This window comes from Aquila chrysaetos, chromosome 15, assembly GCF_900496995.4.
Source record: "Aquila chrysaetos chrysaetos chromosome 15, bAquChr1.4, whole genome shotgun sequence".
Lineage (NCBI taxonomy): Eukaryota > Metazoa > Chordata > Aves > Accipitriformes > Accipitridae > Aquila > Aquila chrysaetos.
This window is the reverse complement of record NC_044018.1, coordinates 21,786,520-21,809,740: the sequence shown is the minus strand read 5'-3', so window position 1 is coordinate 21,809,740 and position 23,221 is coordinate 21,786,520. Positions and strand designations below refer to the sequence as shown.

General features: G+C 41.3%; 2 protein-coding genes across 3 annotated transcripts in view; one reads left to right on the top strand and one right to left on the bottom strand.

Annotated features, from left to right (window-relative positions):
- SH3YL1 (SH3 and SYLF domain containing 1) overlaps positions 1–7,509 on the bottom strand; it is a 52,637-nt gene extending 45,128 nt beyond the window's left edge. Inside the window, exon 1 of the mRNA XM_030036844.1 lies at positions 7,383–7,509. Coding sequence (XP_029892704.1) covers position 7,383 — 1 coding nt within the window. The 5' untranslated portion in view covers positions 7,384–7,509. The remainder of the gene's footprint in view (positions 1–7,382) is intronic.
- Positions 7,510–7,647: 138 nt separating this feature from the next.
- ACP1 (acid phosphatase 1) overlaps positions 7,648–23,221 on the top strand; it is a 23,329-nt gene continuing 7,755 nt past the window's right edge. Inside the window, exons 1-4 of one of the 2 annotated variants that reach the window (XM_030036845.2) lie at positions 7,648–7,818; positions 17,980–18,053; positions 18,165–18,278; positions 22,883–22,944. In XM_030036845.2, the coding sequence (XP_029892705.1) occupies positions 7,776–7,818; positions 17,980–18,053; positions 18,165–18,278; positions 22,883–22,944 (293 nt within the window). In that variant the 5' untranslated portion in view covers positions 7,648–7,775. Of the gene's footprint in view, positions 7,819–17,979; positions 18,054–18,164; positions 18,279–18,333; positions 18,448–22,882; positions 22,945–23,221 lie in introns of both variants that reach the window. The other variant, XM_030036846.2, reaches the window with a different exon arrangement.

Genomic DNA, 23,221 nt, shown 5'->3' with positions numbered 1-23,221 from the left:
GGTTTAAACCTCTGTTCACCTATCAAATTGTCCTCCTCCCTCTCAAGCTTACCTTAGGATTTGAACTGAAAAATTATTTTCTTAAAAACTGATTTAATATTGGAAGTCTATTGAACAGATGTTATAGAAATATCTGTGTTTTAATAAAAATACTGCATGAAATATTTAGAAATAAGCAGAAGTTCCATGTTCACTTTACTCCTTCAGTAACATAAGGAATAATCCTGTAGCACTGTCTTCACTATTAGCTTTTAAGTATGCATATATAATTGTCTGTTTTGTATTCAAGTAATGCTCAGGGAAGAGGTAACCAGGAGCAATAAGACAATAATATCTATCAGGAGGATATACTGACTGATGGATTTGGAATGCCATGACCAGCGAATGCCCAGCTGGGAGCAAGCTTCATTTGCACTCCTGCTTGTTGTTGAAAGAAGAAGATATTGAGCATATGTGAGTCAGCAACACAAACCCCATGGGGGAATATCACACCAAAATTGATTAACTGCTTAATTTGTAAGCTGATGAGGCAAGTGCGTCAGCCTTTAATTTACATTCTGACTAACAGTAATAATGTGTTGGCTGAACATTTGGTGAAATTATCTAAGCAAGGTGTAATAAAGAATAAATAAAGCCTTTTTACTTAAAAGCTGTAAGTAATTCTGATATAATCAAAATTCTGCTGAATATGAACACATGAAATAAAGCACGGTGGTGTTATGAGAACCTGAACATCAAAAGTACAGTTTCAAAGAAGATTGCTGCTAAAGTGGAGACAAAGTCTCACATGCAGATTTCATACATATGCTGTCCGTGTATGTATGAGCTTTGAAGTATTTGGTAGAAGGTGGTTTTGGGGTTTTTCTGGTTACAAAAAGAAGAAAAAACAACGGCAAACACATTCTACCAGCCTCAGACAGTAATTCAGTCTTCACTTACACTTCACTAAAAAGTTCAGAAACAGCACAAGAATACATTAAAGCATAGCTGATTTGCAAATACCCATGGTTATAGCAGCAACACCAATGCTAAAAAGCTTGTATGAACAGAGAACATTCAAAATTATGATTGAGAACTTTCATAAACATGAGAACTAGCATAGTCAAGAAAGGTTAAAGAAGAGCATCTAATGGGAAAGAGAAACCTGAAAAGCAAGACAGTGCAGTGTTGGAAAAGAGCCTAAACAAGAGATTTCAATTCAGCATTACAATTAAAGAGATGAATGTAATTTTGGTTTCACAAATGTGTAACATTGTGGTACTGTGGTAGCCAGCTCCAGCCTTCGGATTCATCTGGTATTTGAAATTCCTAGAACAGCGTGCAAGACGTGCATCGTAAGCATTTTGCCTAATCCAAGAAAAAGCGAAGCGATACAGAGCAGCGGATGACAAGCAGCAGACTATGTTAAACATGTCTCCATCAGTCTCCCTCCATTTACTACTTCCAACACTTGAAGCCAATGGCAGACAGCAAAGCAGTCAGGTCAATGAGATGTCAGGAAAAGATCTGTGGAGTCCAAGGAAACAGTGGCAGAAGTTGAAAAGGAACCTGGAGGAAAAGGATGGAATAAAATAAAGGCAATAACCATGCCCTTTAGTTGAAACCCAGCAGACTTCTGCTGTCAGAGCCTGAGCTCCTTACTCCTGGTTTTGGAGCCCATAGCAACAAGTAGATATTTTTTCCTTGAGACTCCAAGGAGCATGAAAGAGGCAAGCCTCAGAATGCAACACTTTGATCATCCTGAAAGCACTAATGGCATGGCAAAAAGAAGTCTAGGAAAGTAGTAGCAGGGAATGACAAAGTAGCAATTATTGACAGGGAGGTTCATGCCAATTATCTATGTTGTACAATTCTGCCATAGGCACCTGGAGAACAGCAAGGGAGACAGAAGACAACAGAAAATACATCAGCGTAAGGCAATGGAAGCAAAGTTGAAAAGGAGAAAACAGGGTCTCTCTGTATACTGAAGCCTTATACTAATCTCATCTATTTCTACCATGTTCCTCATCACTTGGATTCCTGAAATTTTACCAACTTTCACGCAGTACTGTTCCTCAACAAGCTTGGTGCGAGTAGTTAGTGCTATGTCAGAGATAGTAAGAGTTATGTCAGGGTACAAGTACTGCAGCAGGAAATACATGGCCTTGCAGAGTGGCAGCTGAGCTGCACTGGAATACTCAAACGTGTGCTTTCACAACCCTAAAGGTTTTTGTACTGTGAATTAATATAACTACTCTTTCCTTCTTCCCCACCCTGGATAACAAGAAGTTTACTGGATGGTACTGTATTAAGCTGGTGCTGGTAGTGGTGGGGGAGGGAAAACAGAGCAGAAAGGTCCGCAGAACCTGTAGCCTTCAGCATACAGAAGACAAGGAGTTGGAAGTATTTTAAGGTTTACCTAGGACAGATGGAAATATAAGAACAATCAGATTTTTCCTCCCAAACACTGCATTGGAAGGAAGTGAAATGGTGCTTAAAAATAAAGCTGAAAATTACCTCCCCTCCCCTTATCCATATTAAAACCAGCCTGTTTCTTCTTGTTTCACCTGCAATAACCTGCTAAAGCCAGCTGCCAATGACAGCCTGTGCACAGGAAAAAACTCGTGAGCATACTCAAGTTACAACTAAATGCAGCCTTCAAGAACTCAAATATGAAAAAAGAATGTCACATAACAGAAGACAGCACCTTCTCTAAAAGGAAAATAGCCCAACAGTTATATTTCTCAAAGAGGAAAAATCTCACAGACATTTCTATCATTACATAAAGCTAAGATATTTACAGTATTTTGAAGATTTTTTTTTTTAACTGAATTGGGGAGAGGGCTATAATAAGAAATCATTCTTGAATTTATGAAGCTTACATTTCCAAAATTACATATATATATTTATATATTTAAACCACAGTAATTTGGGGGGGGGGGGGGGGGGGTGGGAATGACAAATGCCATTTTAAAGATTAGTGCTTCTGAAAACCTGTTTGGAATCTTGCATTGTATCTGTATCTTTATTCCAAGACAGCTAGGAAGTCAGACAACAACAATGAGAAACCCAGCCATCTACATTTGGATTTTGGTATGCAAATACACAGCATGAAGTCAAACCAAAACCTACAGAATCACAAGTCTTTATTCAAAAAAGAACCACTTTGAACATAGAAGCCCTTCCATTGACAGAAATGAACTAATGGAGATAGAGCGCAAATTTCCTTGTTTGTTCTCATCTCTGTAAGCCTGTGTTTTTTGGTTTGGGGTTTTTTTAAAATATATTACTATGAGTTATGGAAATTAAAATACCTCTGAAGATAAATCAAAGCAAGCCAGGATTACTGGAAGCATGTAATTGTGGTAACTCTGAACCTGGAGAGGGATACTGCCTCACTCCCAACCTGGACATATACTACTTTTACTACTAGCCCATATTCCAAGGCAAATTGCTCTTTGCACCTAACTTTGGTTTAGGGCTTTCTGCTGTGACTTATTTAAAGTAGAAAACTTCTCCTTCCTTGTCAAGTTTTTAGGCTGTTGTCCCCTAAGCAGAGGGATTTTGTAAACTCAAGCTTACAGAGATACAAACCGAGATGTTAGCCAATGACCCTTCTGAAAGCAAAGCAAAATTTATTTGATATGCAGTAAGTACGTAAAATAACACATCCAAAAATAAGCTTAGCCTCTGCACGTCAGAATTATTTAATCTGAATAAACTGAATTATATGAAATGTGGTAAAAGTATTTATGCCTGTTAGCTATGTCAGTGTGAATATTGCCATGTATAGTGTCCAAAAACATACAACGTTTTGGGTCAGCTGCTAGTGTTGACAAGCTGCCTTTTCAGATTTTACTACTGATTATGCATGCACTTCTAGACCATGGGAGCTCAATATTTTTCGTATGGAATATCCATTTTGTTAATGCTAAAAAAACTCCACAACATGCAAAAGCCCCCATGCCCACAGTTACATTGTGTGCACATTTTTTTATTACTTTTCTCAACAAAGAGGAAAGGACTTAACTAATCCAAATGCAAAGTGTATCGCTTGGTAACTTAATGGGATATCAGTCCTCAATCCCACTTGGAATTAACTATTTCCTTGAGAAAAGTCAAGGAATTAAAAAAAACCAAACACCTGTAACACACAGAGCCACCCACATTATCAAAAGCATTTGATGAGTTGGGTTCCCAGCAGTTTTTGTACGGAAGTCAGCTTGGAGGAAATTCTAATTTGAGATGCTGAATTTTCTCTCATCTCCTAGAAAGATGAACTTTCTGATGAAAGCTGGAATACATGAGGGTAAAATGATACTGACATAGGTGAACAACGCACTTTGAAGAAAAATGTGTTCCCTTTGTATATGCAAGACGTTTCAACTAGGTGATGCCTCCTTATTTCTAAGGAACTGTGGCATGTGAAGACAGTCGCTAACTGCCTGAGGCACAGCTGAATCAGAGGATTTGTTCCAAAAAGCATATCAGACATCTGTTCAACTGCACTGGAGGCAGAGCAATGGAACATCTGTAGCTAAAAGTCTTCAAAAATCCTTGTAACTTTTAGCAATTACAAGTATGCTTAAATCCCGAGTCCACAGTTCTACAACTGAGTTGTAGCCTTTGCACTAGGAGAGAGAATAAACACAAGGTGCATGGGAAAGAAATCACTCAGTTTGTACAAAGATAGTCAGAAAACAGTATTTTCAAGCCTATAGAGACAGTGGTATGCTCTACAACAAGCACCAAAGGCACAGTTACCCTGGGGGTTGTCTGAGGCTAACCAGTGAACTCTTCCAAGAATTTGTACTACGAGAATTGCAGGCTCTTGCTCAAAACACCACCCCACCTATCCACCCTGCCACCCAAGCCCTGGGAAACTGTCTATCTGAAACCCTTTTAGCAAGTCTTTCATATACACTTATTGTAATATGTTTGATGTGTAAACAGTTGGTACCAAAGGGGTTGGGTGCTGCCCACCAAGCAAGATAAGCAGTGTGACCGAAGCTAAATCAGAGCTAGGAATTCAGTTCTGCCTGTCTCTCCTCATGTTAATACCACAGTTGGTACGATACGTGAAATTTAGACATGGGAGGTAAGGGGAAAATCTCAAAGGGAAACCCAACTTTGGCTTGCTAACTCTATTTTAATTGCAAAAATACACTTCAAGGCAATCCAAGCAGGTAGACAAGTACATTAACCTTTGCACAAGAAAGCTTTAACTAAAACAAAGCTGTGCTTTTCAGAAAAAAATCCTAAAAAACATCTTGTTTATCTTCTCGACAGGGACAGAAGCATAGAGAGAGCAAAAAATGTAACAGACTACAACCCCAATGTGCACTATACAATAGCCCCGTAGGCTACAATGACACATGAAAAAAATATTTGAGTACCTTAACAAAATAGGCTACAGCCATTTCTTGCAGAAAATATTTAACACCTCTATCAGTAAAGCTGTCACTATCATTCTGACCCTCTCATTTCCCCATTTCATAGATGTTCCAATTCCCTATGTGCATGCATCTAATCTAAGTTACTAATTTCCACAATGAATTAATTTCTACAATTAATCACACAAGAAACATTTCTTCAAACTAAAGGGAATAAACATTTTAAAAAAGAAGTGTAAGTACTTGATATTTATTAATCAAGAGTTTGAAGAGCCCTAGTTGTACCTAAGCTCTTAGATTGTCTTGTTCACAACAGTGTTTCTCTACCACTAAGCCGTACAGCCTACTCTTCATAGCAGCCTTGCATTACAGACTTTTACAACAATGTAATGGATGTTTAAAAAAACCCCAAAACATAGAACTTTCACATCAGAAATAGTAATTCTTAGTGGTGAGAAACCACGATACAAGACAAACAACAGTGAATTCCGTTAGAGTTCATTTCAAAGGTATGAAGTTGACATTAACTGAAAAAGGTACAGACTGTAATTCTCCTCCACTACTGAGGGCTGAGAACATAGAACAACCCTTAAGACAACAACCCTTCCCACTCCGCTCCCCAAGACAGGGAAACATGAAATACTTCCATCTCAAAGTTAGAGCTAGGCATGTACCTACATGTAACACAGACACACACAAATACCAACTCCAGAATGGTCTTTCAAACCACCCACTTCTATGCACAGCCTCACTTTCCCGACCACAAATGCATATAAAGGTGGCGGTGAATCTACTTCCTATACTGACACCTCAAGGCACTCCACTTGATAGAAAACAGGAGTAAAGGCACTCTACACTGCTCAGGTTATATAACATGGCAGAGCTACAGGCAAGAATTAAACAACTGACTCATCTCGCCCTTCTCTCCTTCGCCGAGGCCACGTTTGGTAACTGAGCAGTGCCATGGCCCCTTTCTGGCTTCACCACCTTGCACTCCTGACACCTGCAAGCAGACCTGTGCGACAGCAGAGTGCTGCAGTGCACAAGGAGGGGAACGCTGGAGAGAGAATCAATCCTTCTGAGTACCAACCATTTCCATTGCAAAGTAAAATAAATAGATATTAAAAAATGCAATTGCACAACTGCATTTATAAAAACAGTGACATACGCAGACCAGCATATGAAGCTGCATAAAAGGCTGCACGCTATTTGTTCCATTCCGCAGAAAATATGTTGTATAAGCTTTTCAGGTTATAACAGTTAGTCAGTCACTACTTTCATTTGAAAGTCACAGATCTGGCACAAAATTTAGAAACTGGCATTTTTATTTAACCTCCAAAGTGCTGCGTTTTGACTGAAAGACAAGACAAACAAGTCTTAAAAGCAACAGAGGAATCCAGTCCTGGCCACACCCGGCCACCTCGGGCCGGCGGCCAGCGTTACAAAACCCAGCCAGGTACATGGCACGTCCCAGCAGGTGAAGCCAGATACATTTAAAAAAAAAAAAAAAAGAAATAGTTAAGCCTTTCTGGAAAACGAAGAGTGCGTGTGCTTAACCTCACCAGCAGCCCGGTGAGGCCAACACCACATTCAACGCTTCTTAAGTTTCCCCTTGGAGGATGCACCACGCGCCGCAACATCGGGCGAGAAGGGAAACTAATGGGGAAACTAAGCGCCGCTCGCAGTGTCAGAGCACGCTCGCTTAGTTCGCGGTGACCGGCCCCGGGCGCCAGACCCACGGGGCAGCAGCGGCCCGAGCGGCCCGCCCGGGGCTGACGGGCCTCGCAGCGCCCCGCGCCCTCCCGGGGGGGTTCTGCACCGACGGGGGACCCGGGGACTCCCCCCGCGCCATGCCCGGACAGCCGTCCGTCTGTCCGCCCACCCGGGACGAGGAGGAGGAGAAGGAGGCGGCGGGCAGGACGGAGCGGGCCGCCGCCGCCGCCTCAGCGGGGGAAGCCCCGGCGGTTCCCCCGCTAAGGAGCCCACCTGCCCTCCCGCGGGGATACTCACTCCTGCCCGGGCCGGGGCACCCCCGCTTCGCCTCGCCTCGCCTCGCCTCGCTTCTCCTCACGGCCGCCGCCGCACTGGGCCGCGCCGGGGCGGCCCCGCCGAGCCGCGCACCTGCCGCAGGTGAGGCGGGCGGGGCCGAGGCGGCCGCCAACCGCCTGCCCGCCTGCCGCCCCCGCGCACGCGTGCGGCGCCGCGCCGCGCCGCGCCGTCCCGTCCGTCCCCCCCAGCGCAAACACTTGCGCTTGGCAGAGTTTCACAGTTCGCCCTTTTTTCTCAAGTCAGGCAAAAACCGCAGCCGGCTGTAACGGCCGGTGCCGTAAAGCGAGGCGCAGGCGGCGCGACAGGCGGGAAGGTCCCCTTCCCGCGTGCCTGGCCGGCCGGCCCCGAGCGAAGATGGCGGCGGGGGAGGTGAAGTCGGTGCTCTTCGTGTGCCTGGGTGAGCGGGACCGGGGGAGACGCGGGTCCTTCTCCCGCCGCTCTTCGGCCAGGGGTGCCGGGAGGGCGGCGAGGCGAGGGCCGCTGCCGGGGGAGCGGTCCCGCCCGGCGGGGTTGCGGGTGGGCCCGTCCCGGCGGCCGCAGGCGTCCCGGCCGAGGGCGGCTCTGCGGGTGTCTGCCTTCCCGGGCAGGGCGGGAGTCGCGGCCGGGAGGGGAGGCAGGCGGCGGCCTCCCTCTCCTTCCCGCTCGCCTTTGTGGCGGCTCGGGGCAACCGGTCGGCAGTAACACGTGAAACCCAGCATGGGTAGAGGCGGCAGGCAGCCGCGCATAAACCAGCGTGGGCGCTGGGTCCGGGACCGCTGCTCCAGAGCAGCGCGGAGCGGTGGCTGTGAGTAGCCTTCCGAAACGGGCTGCGCGGGGCCTAGCTTCTCGACCGGCGGGGAGGGAATGGAGAAACCCCCCGCCAGCCTCCCCGGCGGCACGGCGGCAGCCCGACCTCCGGGAGGCGGGTTGCGGTTCACGTTAAAAAGGGAGGGAAAGCGGTGACAAGCGTGACTGAAGTTAACGGAGCAGGCTCTGTAAGAAGAGGAAAAATATGTTAGGCCTTGAAGTAAGAAAAAGAACTTGGTGGAAGGTGGAGATGGTGTTGGTCTACGAAATCGTGGCCATCATGAAAAGGCCGTGACCTTTTTGAAGGGCTACCTAAATGAAGAGCTAGGAAACAATTTTTATTTTATTTTATTTTTTAAAAGGTATTCTATGTGCTTAAGTTGTGCATCTCATGTCATGAGAACTCATGGAAACCAGAAGTGTAAATGAGATCAGAAAGAGTTTGGATGCTTTCCTGAAGCTTAGGACAATTGATTACTGATAAGCAAGATGATCTTCTGCATCTTCACAACCAACGAATTGCTAACCTGACTACACGGATTACAGGGTTGTGCCCCGTTTTGTACATGCTTTCTCTAAACATCTGCTTCTGATCCCTTTGGGGGATAACAAGCTAGATGGCTCTTTTCTCTGATCTAGGAGGGCTTTTAACATTATCTGCTTCCTAGCCCTTATAATCTTACCTATGTGCTGAGAGTTGATCCCTGCCAATCCTTGGCATTTTGCCAGTTTGGTTACAAAACCATTGATTAATGTGAGGGTTTTTTGCTATCTGCTTTTCTGTTGTAATAGGAGAAATGCAAATTAATTGAATAGCAAAACAAGAGTTTTATTTTGTGAAATATGTTCTGATGTTTACCTTACAGTAAAATCAGCTCCTAATCATAATTTAGGGAAAACATCCTTCAGTAAGGGATTATCAGTTGCTGTATGTTTGGGAGCCAGTGGCCTAGACAAATGTTTTTGTATTAAAACATCTAATTAATATGCATCCTTCTTTCCAAACACTGTGTTCTAGAGGAAGTAGTAATCTTCACGAAACGATTCATATGTATTTACGGATGATAGGTAAGCCTGTGATGGTGATTTGCACTGTAACAAGTTCCTAATCCAGTTGAGTCTCTGAGGAACTGTTATTAGTAGATGATAATGTAATAATTTAGGTATGGAGTGAAATTACTAAGTTTGAGGAAAGGGTGAACAAGTCGGGACTGATGTTTAATGGGATGGATTTTTTTAAACAAATGTTGTAAATACCTTTTACATTTCCTTTTCTATGTTACTGGGTTATAAAGAAATAACCATAATGGTATGTGGCGCGTGACATAAAATCTAATTGACATGACAAGCACTTCTTTTTTTCAGTCAGATATGTACTCTTCTCAGTTAAATTTTGAAGGCAGCTTGTTTCTTCTTCCTGCTTTAAGGTTGCTTAATTTTATTAGTCTTGAAGAGTGATGCTTATGCCTTAATAGATTTTTCCTCCTAAATTTTATTAGAAATAATACCTATGGTTATTGCTGAAAAGAGCACTAAGCATATTTCTAGAACTGCATTTATCTGTAGTATTCTGTGCTGGTTAACAAAGCACATTAGTTCTGAAGTTTGCCACTTTCAGTGAGAGATGATCGCTGAAAGTACAAGCCTTGATGAAAAAGATTTCTTTCTACAGTATTTTGAAAGAAACCTATTACTGAAATATCTGTTGACTGTGTTCTTTGTTTGTAATGAGATAAGAAGATACTCATTACACAACAAAATCAATCTAGTTAATGTACATAACTACATTAACGATAAGGGTTCCTCATTGCTGAGAAATAAATGAAGCACCCAGCAACATATGTAATTACAGTATATGAAAAGGCACCAGGCAAGATTTTTTTTTCATTTAAGGCAAAGAAACAATTAAAACTGGAGGTGAACCAAAATGCAGTTTGCTCTTTTTACACCTACGTAGTTCATCTAATTAATGGCTGAGCTCCAGAAATGAGCTTAATATGATACTGTGTTACATAAGTCAGCCTCTTTCTTTCTGATGACTTGTCCACTGTAAGATAACAAGGTGCATGGGCATCTTAGACTAGGCATTGGCTTACTGATCTCCATGTATGGAGGAACAGTTGTAAGACAGGTGAACAATAAGCAAAGTGGTTTTGGCTGGGTCCTCAGAAAATTGATGCTTGTTATGAAGCCCTGACTATGAGTATTGCCATCAGAGATTTAGACTGCATAAAATAATTTCTAAAATGACAATTAATTATTGGGTATGAGGAAATTAGTTTACAGAGAGATTTGAGTTTCCTAGTTCAGTTGTCACAATCCATTATATGTGTTTAGATATAGCCAAATACAAGGTTTCATGGGGCAAAATGCCATTTATAGCAGCAGAATCAGAAAGCAATAGGTTTGATAAGGCATTGAAGAAGTCATGGAAAACTTCTGTAATGAGGGTTCTTAGCAAGATGACAAAAAGAAATGCCATTTTTTGGATAAAGAAGAGAATGTTAGATAAATGTAGAGGAAAGTACCTTTATTCTGTGCAGCATTGGTAAGCTAGCTGTAAGAATACAATGCCTTATTTAATCTGTGTTTCAGAATGATGCAGAAGTACTAAAGAGTTGAAAGCATGGTTGTAAAAGTGAAAGTAAAAAAAAATGGAAAATAAGATCTATGCTTAAAAAATGTTAAGAGATCTTGAGCCAAAATTGAGTTCTGCTTAGATATATATATACACACACATATGCTAATATTTGACTTCTGAGAGAAATCCCACTGTGTGTTGGTAGTGGGGGGATGTATGGAAGTTAGATGATATCATTTAGGTAGCTATATACTTAGGTTTTTCAGATAAAGAGTGTTAAGTATTCAATGAAATTGACTGTGAAGTGAAAGGCCAGGGAATCTGGACTAAGATCAGAGCCTTGAATGGTTCCTTACAAAGCTACCTGAATGCTGAGTGTGACAAGATAGACTTAACTGGAAAGATCTAGGACTCATGATGAAGTTCAGACAGGAATTTGGGTACGGAATGGAATACAGCGATTAGTGAGTTTTAAACACTCACTTATGAAGGGGACCTGATGGATGATGCTGTATTGGGTTTGTGTGGCAACGTTTTGGTAGTGGGAGGGTTACAGGGGTGGCTTCTGTGAGAAGCTGCTAGAAGCTTCCCCCATGTCTGATGGAGCCAATGCCAGCTGGCCAAGGCTGAGCCCATCAGCGATGGTGGTAGTGCTTCTGGGAGAACAGATTTAAGAAGGGAAAAAACATTGCTGCACAACAGAAACTGCAGCCGGAGAGAAGACTGAGAATATGTGAGAGAAACAATCCTGCAGACACCAAGGTCAGTGCAGAAGGAGGGGAGGAGGTGCTCCAGGCGCCGGAGCAGAGATTCCCCTGCAGCCCGTGGGGAAGACCACGGTGAGGCAGGCTGTCCCCCTGCAGCCCAGGGAGGTCCACGGGGGAGCAGATCTCCACCTGCAGCCCGGGGAGGACCCCACACCAGAGCAGGTGGGTGCCCAAAGGAGGCTGTGACCCTGAGGGAAGCCCGTGCTGGAGCAGGCTCCTGGCAGGACCTGTGGATCTGTGGAGAGAGGAGCCCACGCTGGAGCAGGTTTGCGGGCAGGACTTGTGACCCCACGGGGGACCCATGCTGGAGCGGTTCATGAAGAACTGCAGCCTGTGGAAAGCACTCACATTGGAGAAGTTCATGGAGGACTGTCTCCCGTGGGAGGGACCCCCTGGTGGAGCAGGGGACGAGTGAGGAGTCCTCCCCCTGAGGAGGAAGGAGCGGCAGAGACAATGTGTGAGGAACCGACCCCAACCCCCATTCCCCGTCCCTCTGCGCCGCTGGGGGGAGTAGGTACAGAATTCAGGAGTGAAGCTGTGCCTGGGAAGAAGGGAGGGGTGGAGGAAAGGTGTTTTAAGATTTGGTTTTATTTCTAATTACCCTACTCTGGTTTGATTGGCAATAAATTAAGTTAATTTTCCCCAAGTTGAGTCTGTTTTGCCCATGATGGTAATTGGTTGAGTGATCTCTCCTTGTCCTTATCTCGACCCACGAGCCTTTTGTTGCATTTTCTCTCCCCTGTCCAGTTGAGGAGGGGGAGTGAATGAGCGGCTTTGGTGGGCACCTGGCGTCCAGCCGGGGTCAACCCACCACAAATGCAAATGATACTGGGAAGCATTATTACAGTGACTCAGATGAACTCCCCATGCAGGGAAAGATAAGTAGAGGTAAAAGCAGGTTTTTAAATGTGAGAGGATGAAAGCTAGTAAAACTTCTGTGTATTCGGTCTGTGTGGCAAGGTCTTGGTAGCGGGGGGGGACTGCAGGGGTGGCTTCTGTGAGAAGCTGCTGGAAGCTTCCCCTATGTCCGATGGAGCCAATGCCAGCCAGCTCTGAGATGGACCCGCCACTGGCCAAGGCCAAGCCCAACAGCGATAGTGGTAGCGCCTCTGTGATAACAGATTTAAGAAGGGAAAACAGTTGCAGTGGGCACAGAAACGGCAGCCGGAGAGAGGAGTGAGAACATGTGAGAGAAACAATCCTGCAGACCCCCAGGTCAGTGCAGAAGGAGGGGAGGAGGTGCTCCAGGCGCCGGAGCAGAGATTCCCCTGCAGCCCGTGGGGAAGACCATGGTGAGGCAGGCTGTCCCCCTGCAGCCCAGGGAGGTCCACGGGGGAGCAGATCTCCACCTGCAGCCCGGGGAGGACCCCGCGCCGGAGCAGGGGGATGCCCCAAGGAGGCTGTGACCCTGAGGGAACCCCGCACTGGAGCAGGCTCCTGGCAGGACCTGTGGCCCCGTGGGGAGAGGAGCCCACGCTGGAGCAGGTTTGCGGGCAGGACTTGTGACCCCGTGGGGGACCCACGCTGGAGCAGTTCATGACGAACTGCAGGCCGTGGGAAGGACTCCACGCTGGAACAGGGGAAGAGTGTGATGAGTCCTCCCCCTGTGGAGGATGAAGTGGCGGAGACAGCGTGTGATGAACTGACCATAACCCCCATTCACCATCCCCCTGTGCTGCTGGAGGCGGGGGTAGGTAGAGAATCCGGGAGTGAAGCTGTGCCTGGGAAGAAGGGAGGGGTGGAGGAAAGGTGTTTTAAGATTTGGTTTTATTTCTTATTACCCTACTTTGGTTTGATTGGCAATAAATTAAGTTAATTTTCCCCAAGTTGAGTCTATTTTGCCCGTGATGGTAATTGGTTGAGTGATCTCTTCCTGTCATTATCTTGACCCACGATCCCTTTGTTATGTTTTCTCTCCCCTGTCCAGTTGAGGAGGGGGAGTGAAAGAGCGGCTTTGGTGGGCACCTGGCGTCCAGCCAGGGTCAACCTACCACATTCTGTTACAAGCAGACAGAAAAACAAAGGAAGAAGATAAAAGCATTTGTCTGCATTTGGGGAAGGTCTGAAAGAGTGAGAGAGCTGAATAAGGAACAATGAAGATACAAAAATGATTGAGAGAATAGATGATTAGATCAGTATTACCTAGAGATGAGCTATTGACCTGAGCATGAAATGGATTCAAGTTGTCTTTCCTGTCAGTAGAAGCAATGCTTCCATTTCTGTATGGGAATGGGTCAAAGATTAATGCAGAGACTGGAGTAAGAACTCAAAAAATTAAGCATTGGCTTGGATAACCATCAGTGGAGTCCTTGTTTATAGAAAATGAGTGAGAAAACATGATTCCATAAAAGTGATCAGCAAATGGTTCCTGTACTGATTCGGTGATTGAAATTTAAGTCTCTTATCCTTGAATCATCATATTTCGAGATGTTTGTAGGATTTATTTCGATGGACGGACTGTGTCTGGGTACCTTGGGTACTAGTTTTTTATGTTTGAAAATGTTACTACAACTTTAAGAGCTTGAAATTTAAAAAAGAAGGGAGAAGGTGGAGATTCAGAGAACTTTAGTACTGTTATCTTCTACATAAAAAGAGCATGATCAGATCAGTCAGAAATACAACAAAGCAGAAAGGAACACCAGAGGAGGATAGGTAGCAAAGATAAAGTGTTGGTAACATTTAAGGAAAATATGGTTCAAGTCCAAGGGGGAAGGTAATCTCCCTACTAATCTTTTTGTGAGATTTCCCCCTTCATTCCCCAATTGTGGCTGTCAATCCATAACTTAGGAAATACTGTGCATCTGTTAGGAACCTCAACAAAGCCTGGAAAGACAGATGTGGGATGTAAAACTGGATATGAAATGGATAGAAATTATCATGGGAAAGGGACGATGACTGGAAAACAAGGATGGAAGTTTGCCTATGTCAGTGAGATGAGATCAGGCTTTACATTAATGATGAGATGAATGATGACAGTTGCAAGGAGTAGCATGGGTAAACAGAGTTGGTTAGGATGAAAATAATATTGCAGAGTATGTGGAGAAAAGAGTTTCTATTAAGTCAGTTCTGGGATTCTGTACATAGTCCCCAAGAATAGATTTGAATGGTGATTGCAGTTCCGTAATACCGTTAATACCTCCGGTAATATCTGGAATGTGTCATCGTGGAAGACATTAATTTTTAAGTCAGAGCAACAGAAAAAGAGAGGGAATGGACAAATTAGAAGTGGGGGATTATGGTCACAAATTTGATACTCATGAAGGAGTCAAATGTGATTGTAGAAGTTATTTCAGGTTATTTTCAAAAGAGCTAAGTAAGTATTTCAGACTTGTTTTATAAAAGAAAAAAAAAAAAAGTTGGTAAAATCTTTTCCTGTGGTGTGGTCTGTGGTTTTATTTGTCAGTATTCAAGAAAAATAAATTCAAATTAGAACAAGTGCAGAGCTGGCTTAACTGGAGTCATTAGATAAGGGTCAGTTCATTTCATGAGCAGACTGAGAGCTTGGTTTGTTTAGCTTAGCACAGCTATGCTTGACAAGGGTTCTGTATCTGTTGAAGGAAAGAAAGGTTTTTAAGATAGAGAGTGATGTTAACCAAGATCAGATGAGCATAGACTTCCAAGAATAAAGTGGGAACTGGAAGGTTTCAAGCTGCCACAGGAAATGAGTATCTGGAATAGCCTTTTAAGATAGATGATGCTTTTTAAAAGAGAGCTGGATGTGTTTTTAAGAGAAGTGATGCTGTATATGCCTGCAGTATCAAAGGATTGGGCTCACTGATTATGAAGGTTCTTTTCTGTCTTATGCTGTATGTTATCATGTTCCTTCTGTTTCCTATTAAAATTACATTGTTTATTGCCCAACTGGCTTACTCAATTAAAGAAGTGAGATTTATTTTTTTAATTTATTACCATATTCTTTAACATTTTTATAATTAATAAGCCCTAACCTGTTTTCTCACTTACTTTATAAATAAACCCAACTTTTTCGTGCTTTATTTTTCTTCCAAGACCAATTTAGTTTCTCTGCTTGGAATAAACTAGTTCAAACAAAGGAAATGTATGCTTTCTCCTGGGAGAAGATCTACTGCTATCAAAATTCACTTAACGTTTCAGCAACATGAATTTCTCAATGGTTAGCTATGTCCTTTAGTGATTTGATGTTCTCTCAAACTTTGACAGCAAATTTGTATTACTTCAGTGGTTCACTTCCCACTTTGGTTTTTTTTTTAGAGTTAGTATGATTGACAGGAAGTTACTAAATGCCCAGATCATAGTAGCTTCTTTCTCTTTAGCAGTGAAGTATCTACCTTGATATTTTGTTTGAAAATATAGGCATGAAAATGAGGCTAAGTGCTTCATCTGAAAATTTCTTTTTGCTGCTGGAAACTTAGCTTTGTTCATGGGCATTTCATTTTTTTTTCTGTTTGAGATTTGGAAATAATTTAATCAGTAGTAGAAGAGTGATTTATTTAAAGGTATAGAAATGAGTGTTGCCATTTGTGATATTTTATACTTACCTGCTCAAAAGTCAGAGATAGCAAAGTCATACGTTCTCTTTGATGGGAAGTGAAGATTTGTTTGTATGATTTATTGTGCATCTGAGTGACATATCAAATACTGTGAATATCCATCTAGTTACTCAGAATTTCTGAAGGATGAAAAGGTAGAAAGAATTAAAATAATAGTTGAATAGACTTTTTATTGTTGTTGAGACATTTCATTCTTTTTCAAAGAATATGTATTTTTGCATGTATGTTTGAGAGGTCTACCTTAGATGGTTACCTTAGTTACATCTTCAGCAGTGGAGCAAAAATGCTGTAGATCCGTTATTTCTAGTTTTTAACAGGGCACTATTTCATTGTTGAAATAGGTTCGTATTGAAAATAAGGTCAGATCAAGTGGCTAGAGCAATTGGAGGCCACTGGAAGGGAAGACAGATTACATATTTATATAATTAAGTACCTTAACTGTTGGCTGATTGGCAGCACTTCAGCTTTGCATTCAGTTATGTTTTGTTCCTAATCCTCCGTATTTTGGACCAAAAAAAAATTGGCAAATTTATTTTCCTGAGGTCTTTTTAGAGCTTGTGTAATTGATTTCTCTTGGGGGGGTTGGAATTGATATCTGGAAGCTGCTCTTGAGGAGCGCTCAGTTTGACCTGCAGTGATTTCACTTCAGTGGTCAGGAGCTTTTCTACTACAGGTTGTTCAGCCATTTCACTACATGGATTCCACAGTGGTGGTGGCTGTGTTTTGGAATTGTCCAAAAGTTTTTGTTAACATGTAGGTAGTAATGTAAATACTGCAGGCAAATATTCATGATTCTCCAGTAAAGCGTTAGTTGAAATTTGCCGGTGTGTAGGAAGATTTGAAGATAAAGATGATTTGCTGCCATATAAATTCTGTAATTTTGCCTGATCTTTTGTAATCATGGATTCTTTGTGGAGTGGAAGAAAAGAGCAATGTGCTTACACAATATTCCTCTTATTTATTTTAATAAGTTATATTTTCATATAATGATATGCATTTCAAGAGACTGATGCATAGTATAGAATCATAGAGTGATTTGGGTGGGAAAGGACCTTCAAAGACCATCTAGTCCAACCCCCCTGCCACGGGCAGGGACACCTTCCACTAGACCAGGTTGCTCCAAGCCCCATCCAGCCTGACCTTGAACACTTCCAGGGATAGGGCATCCACAACATCTCTGGGCAACCTGTTCCAGTGCCTCACCACCCTCATTGTAATAAAATTTCTTCCTTATGTCCAATATAAATGTAACCTCTTTCAGTTTAAAACCGTTGCCCCTTGTCCTGTCACTACAGCCCCCTTTATATATAGAAGGGCCACAATAAGATTTCCCCAGTCCTTCTCTTCTCCAGGCTGTGCAACTCCAATTCCCAGTCAGAGGTGTTCCAGCCCTCTGACCATTTTTGTGGCCCTCCTCTGGACCCACTCTAACAGGTCCATGTCTTTCTTGTGCTGGGGACCCCAGAGCTGGATGCAGTACTCTGGGTGGGCTCTCACCTGAGCGGAGTAGAGGGGCAGAATCACCTCCCTTGACCTGCTGGTCATGCGTCTTTTGATGCAGCCCAAGATACAATTGGTTTTCTGGGCTGCAAGTGCATGCTGCCAGCTCATATCCAATTGTTGACCCACCGATATCCCCAAGTCCTTCTCTGCAGGGCTGCTCTCAATCCCTTCATCCCCCAGCCTGTATTGATACTGGAGATTGCCTCAACCCAGGTGCAGGAATCTGGGTTTCCACCCTTGCAGAATCTCTCGGGTTGTAATAACATAAGCAATCTGCGTTCTACCTAAGTAAATAAAAATCTTTAATCTGGTCTGTGCTGACAAATCCACACAATTACTGATTTTTTGTTTTAAATCATTTGAAATTTCACTTTAATCTCCTGTTTCTATAGGAAACATTTGTCGCTCTCCAATAGCTGAAGCAGTTTTTAGAAAACTTGTAACTGATGAAAAAGTTGAAAATAAGGTAAGCTATTTATTTCTGTTCCTGCCTAAGAAGTAACTGTCTCATAGCCAGTTAGTAGAAATATAAGCAGTGAGAAAGGAAACATAAAAATATAAATTTGTTTTTCTGTAGTGGAGGATAGACAGTGCAGCGACATCTGCCTATGAAATAGGAAGCCCTCCTGACTATCGAGGACAGACTTGCATGAAGAAGCATGGCATTACCATGAATCATATTGCGAGGCAGGTACTGTACTTTAATTTCCTTTAAATGTGTGTATGTATTTGTTTTGTTGTTACAGTGGATGACAGACAGTGCTGCTGTTTCAGACTGGAACGTGGGGCGCTCCCCAGATGCAAGGGCTTTAAGCTGTCTAAGAAATCATGGCATTGAGACAGCACACAAAGCACGGCAGGTAGAAGAGAGTATATTTTTCTTTCATATTCATACCCATGCTTTGTTTAGCCCTAACCATTACAGTCACAGAAGTCATTTGACTAATGCATGTTAAGCGGCAAGTAATAAATACTATGTGCAGTTTTTCAAAGGACTCCAAAGTGGCCTAACTCTTCTAGTTGAGGGCAGTGAGTTTCTTGTTACTAAGCTTCATTGGAAGTATAACTAGGAAGCATTGGAGCAGTTTCTGCATTACAGAAAAATCCTACTTTCAAATGTTTAGTATTTTGGGCAGTTTTCTGAAACATTTTTTTAATGCTTTTTAAAAATGGACTTACTCTAGTAATCTGTGATGCTTCTTTCAGCAAGGAATTGCATTTTTACTTAGCAGGTCCAAAAAGAAGTAGAATACCTGTTCATCTATCACAAAAAGCTTCTACTCTTGCATGAAGATCTTTTAAAAAAATTTAGAGTGCTAAATTAGAATGAAAGCACTCAAACCCAAGATTAGTAGCACAGTTACTTCAAAGGAAAACGTACCCTTGAAACATTCTTAAGTCAAAGACAGGTTTGTCACTTTGTGAAATCCTCTAAGTTTTACCAAAACTCATCTCAGTTTTCATTAACAAAAGAATGTGTATTTCCATCTTGTGTTCCAGAGAGATCGGAAATAAATGTGTCTGCATCTATTAAAATCATTCAGACACTCAAATAAATGCACATAACTTACTTCAGTTAGCTATTCTCTGGACATAAGATATTCCTTTAGGGCTTGACCTTTACTTAGCTTGAGTTTATGCTACTAGTTCTTGTACTGACAAAAAGATCAGGTAGTCTTGTTACTATCTTCCATTTCTGTTCCCTTCAGAATTTTACTAGACCTTGCTGAGGTCATATTTACTTTCTTCACTTTCAAAGACTACATGTTTAGTTTTTTAACTTTTTAAAATAAATTCCCTCAATTAGTCAGTTGCCCTCTGCCAACCTCTCCTGATGCTAATCTCCATTATATAATAAAACAGGATTGAGCACAACATTGTTTTAGATTTTTCAATGTTTTACTATTAGAATAATTACTAGAAAAGGTCTGTTGTGATCTTTTCCTGTTACAAGTTCTGGATTTACTATTCATCAGTGCTTACAAACAGCATTATTTATCATTGTACAAGCTAAATGGTACTGAAACTAATCAGTCAGTGTTTCAGTCGCAGTAGTGTAACATGTTGGTATTCTTAAAAAGATAAGCCTTGGAAACTTGAGAACTGTTCTTGGGTATTTACTGGAGTGGTTTATGAGCAGCTAAACTAAAGCAAAGCATCCAAAACCAGTTGTTCCTCTGCCTTGAAACAAATCTATATAGCCTTCTTTGGCAGAGGGAGAATGAAAACACTTTAATGAAGACATTTGCTTATACATTCTGACAAATTAAGAGATTTTTAAAGCAGAAGAGCCTAAAATGATACATATACAGGGAGAGAAAATTAACAAGAATGAGACAATAAAACGGAAGACTAACAGGATGAAAATTTGTGTAAAACATCCCAGTACAAGCAGTTTCTTTTATAAAGAAAATTTTCAAATCCTTGAACTACAGGTAACTGTTCATTTTGCACTGAATGTTAACTATGTAACTCCAATTTTTTTCAGACTTTGTCAAATGGTCTCTGCTGATTCTCTAAACTGTGGACCTGATAGGGTCTCGTAGTACTTCTGGAAAGAGAGGGACTGAACAGTGTAGAATAGGACTTTTCAGAGTAGTCACATTAGTACAAGTAGAAGTGTATTTGTTTCACTATTAGAGACAAACTCAAGGATAGAATTTTGTGTGTGACTTGTTTCAGAACAGATTAAGGAAGATTTAATGCAGAAGCTGCAGAAATAGAGAGAAGGGATTTATCTTCTGTTGCCTTCGAAATGCTGTCATAAGATGACTACCTCATGCAATTATCCTCTTCACTCCTGTGGAAAACTGTTACCCACCCAGTGAAAGGCACTTTCTTTCATGTAATTTTGTGCATAATTATGATAATCATGGATTGTACCTTTTTTTATTCAAAACTGACATAAATGCTACAAGAATGATTTATGTAAGAGAGAATGTTAAATTGGTTACATCCTACCATCGTATACAGTTATCGTTTAAGTGAATTTTATGTGAAAACTGAAGTATAAAAATAAGTGTATATCTTTATATATAAAATAAAGAGTTTGTTAACATTTTGGTTGATGGTTGCTGTATGTTTATGCACCTGCTGAAATTCTCTAAGCTCTTAGTCTTCATGCACAAAACAGATAGGTATTAATCAGTTTCACTTTTATTCATGCTGAGTTGATTGATTTCTATGACTCATACCGTGCATTTGCCTTAAATGTGAAATTGAGATTAGAGGAAGGTTGTATTAAAACACTGTTTCACAACTGAATAAATTTGAGGACTACTGCCTGTCTTTGGTTTTTAGACACAGAAAAGGAGATTTCCCTTCTGTAAACAAAGGGAAATGTTTAACAAATAAATTTGAGTGATCATGTGTTTCTCCATTGATGGTCTTTAATAATGGTTATATGCTATTTTTTTAATGTAAAGTTATTGTTGTCTGTGTAGTTCCATCCAAAGATGACTTCTTGAGCTCTCCACTACTCTTCTCAAAATGTACATAAATTTTTATGTCCTCAGTTTGTTCCCCCCAAATAGTAGTTTTCATAGTTTTGAGGAATATCTTCAGTTCACTAGAGTTTGCTCAATTAAGCTTGTATCTGATGTTACAGTAGGGCTTAAGACCACAAGCTTCTGGTTCATAGGGTAATAACTGTCAAGTTGTCAAGTATACAGAGAGTGTGGGAAGTGTGGCAGGTGTGTTTTTCCTTTTCACTGGTTTTTATTCTTACATATGTCTGTACTACAAAGAAATCTATGCCCACGTATTTTCACAGGGGCCAGTGTTTAGCTGTGTAGAGCAGTCAGAAGCAGCTTGTAGAGGTACTGCTTAGAGTTGCCAGGAAAACAGAGCTATTTCCACTGCAGAAATATTTTCGTAGGTCAAAGGCACTGCATGAATACAGCAAATATTTTTACAGTGAAAATAAACAAGTCTGCATTAGTTTTCACTGTTAACCCTTTCTTTTCAAATGCTCCCCCCACATATCTCACCCCTTCAGTTCTCCTTGTGTGGAATATTTCATTTATGACTTTAGTCTGGTGATAATTTCTGTAGGTCTTTTCTTACTCCCTGTTACAGGAGCTTAATCAGTATCTATTTGGTGTTTGAACAAAAAGAAGTGGTGTTTTTTGCCATCTAAACCTTTTTTTTTTTAAATGTGTAAATAATTTTTACAATTTAAAACTCTGACTTGAAGGATAATGTATTTTGCCTTTTTGTCCGTTCACTTGCTTACTCACTTCTTTAGCCCATCCTTCCAAGAGTCGCCTGCCAGAAAAACCTGTACTGAACAAACTTTGCAAGTTTCTTGGTTGTGATACTACACATAGGACTATGCATGAGATGCAGTCTTAATGTGAACTCATTATAGATTTTATTCCCTTTATTCATCCTCATTATGGTCACTTGGTTCAGATATCTTCTACTAGCATCCTGTGCATTGTGGACGTGGTCTGGGAAGATTTTACCTGAAGCCAAGTCTTAAATGTAAACTAAAATATAATTATACTTGTAAAAACCTGCAGCCATCCTTATTCCCATACAGATAGCATTAGTACTTAAGATAGTGGTTTATCTGCAATGTTTGCCTACCTGACTCTGAACTCGGATCTCTGAATGTAGTTTATGTTCATGTTTAGGAGTCAGTAAGCTACAGGAAAGACAAAGAACAGATGGTATGATGGTAGGAAGATGTACAATAGATCCCAGGTTTTTTCACATCATACCATAAATTTTCTGAACTTACATGGCCTAAAAGACTGTGAATGCATTTGTTTTTAAGAGATTGTAACTCATACCGTCATATTTCAGCTTTGAATTTCACTTGGTATCTTTTGCTATGTAGTGACAAATTTCTAGCTTGGAAGTATTGCAACTGATTCCAGGGTACATACATTTTTGTCTTCCTATCAAGAAAGTAATTTGTCTACATTTTTATTGCCTGGTTTCCATGACGGGAAACCTGCTTTAGTTTTAGTAATTGGAAAGCATTAGAAATGTCACTTGTAATGATGTTCTAAGTTGATGCATGAGATATTTAAAAAAAAAAAAAATAATTGGTAAAATAGCTAACTTGGTTTTTTTTGCGGAAAACTTGCAGAAATGGATAAATAATTATGGCAGAGTATATTTAAAATGCCTTAAGTTATTGTAAAAGTTGATGAAGGTACATGGTTTTATTCTTTCCACCTGCGTCTCTTTAAATTTTGTGGTTCTGATTTATTAAAAAATACTTTTTTCCCCCTTTTTATAAATCAAACACAGTTTGTGGGCTAAAGCACATATTTTTAATTCTAGGTTACTAAAGATGATTTCCAGACCTTTGATTATATACTTTGTATGGATGAGAGCAATCTAAGGTAATGTATGAAGAAATGGAACAAATTCATATGGATTACTTGTAGTGATGTCTCTTAAGTCACTTTGAAGACAGATGTCACATTTTACTGCTTGGCTTGTCTTGGGTTGTTTTTTTTTGTGGGTTGGTTTTTTTTGTGTGTGTGTGAATGATATCCTAATAGATAGATTCTTCACTTCTACTAAGTTTAATGAGCTAGAACTGAACGGTTTATTTCTGTGATACATGCCACTCAAGGATTAAGGACATGGAAATTTAGTATACTTTGTGCTATAGAT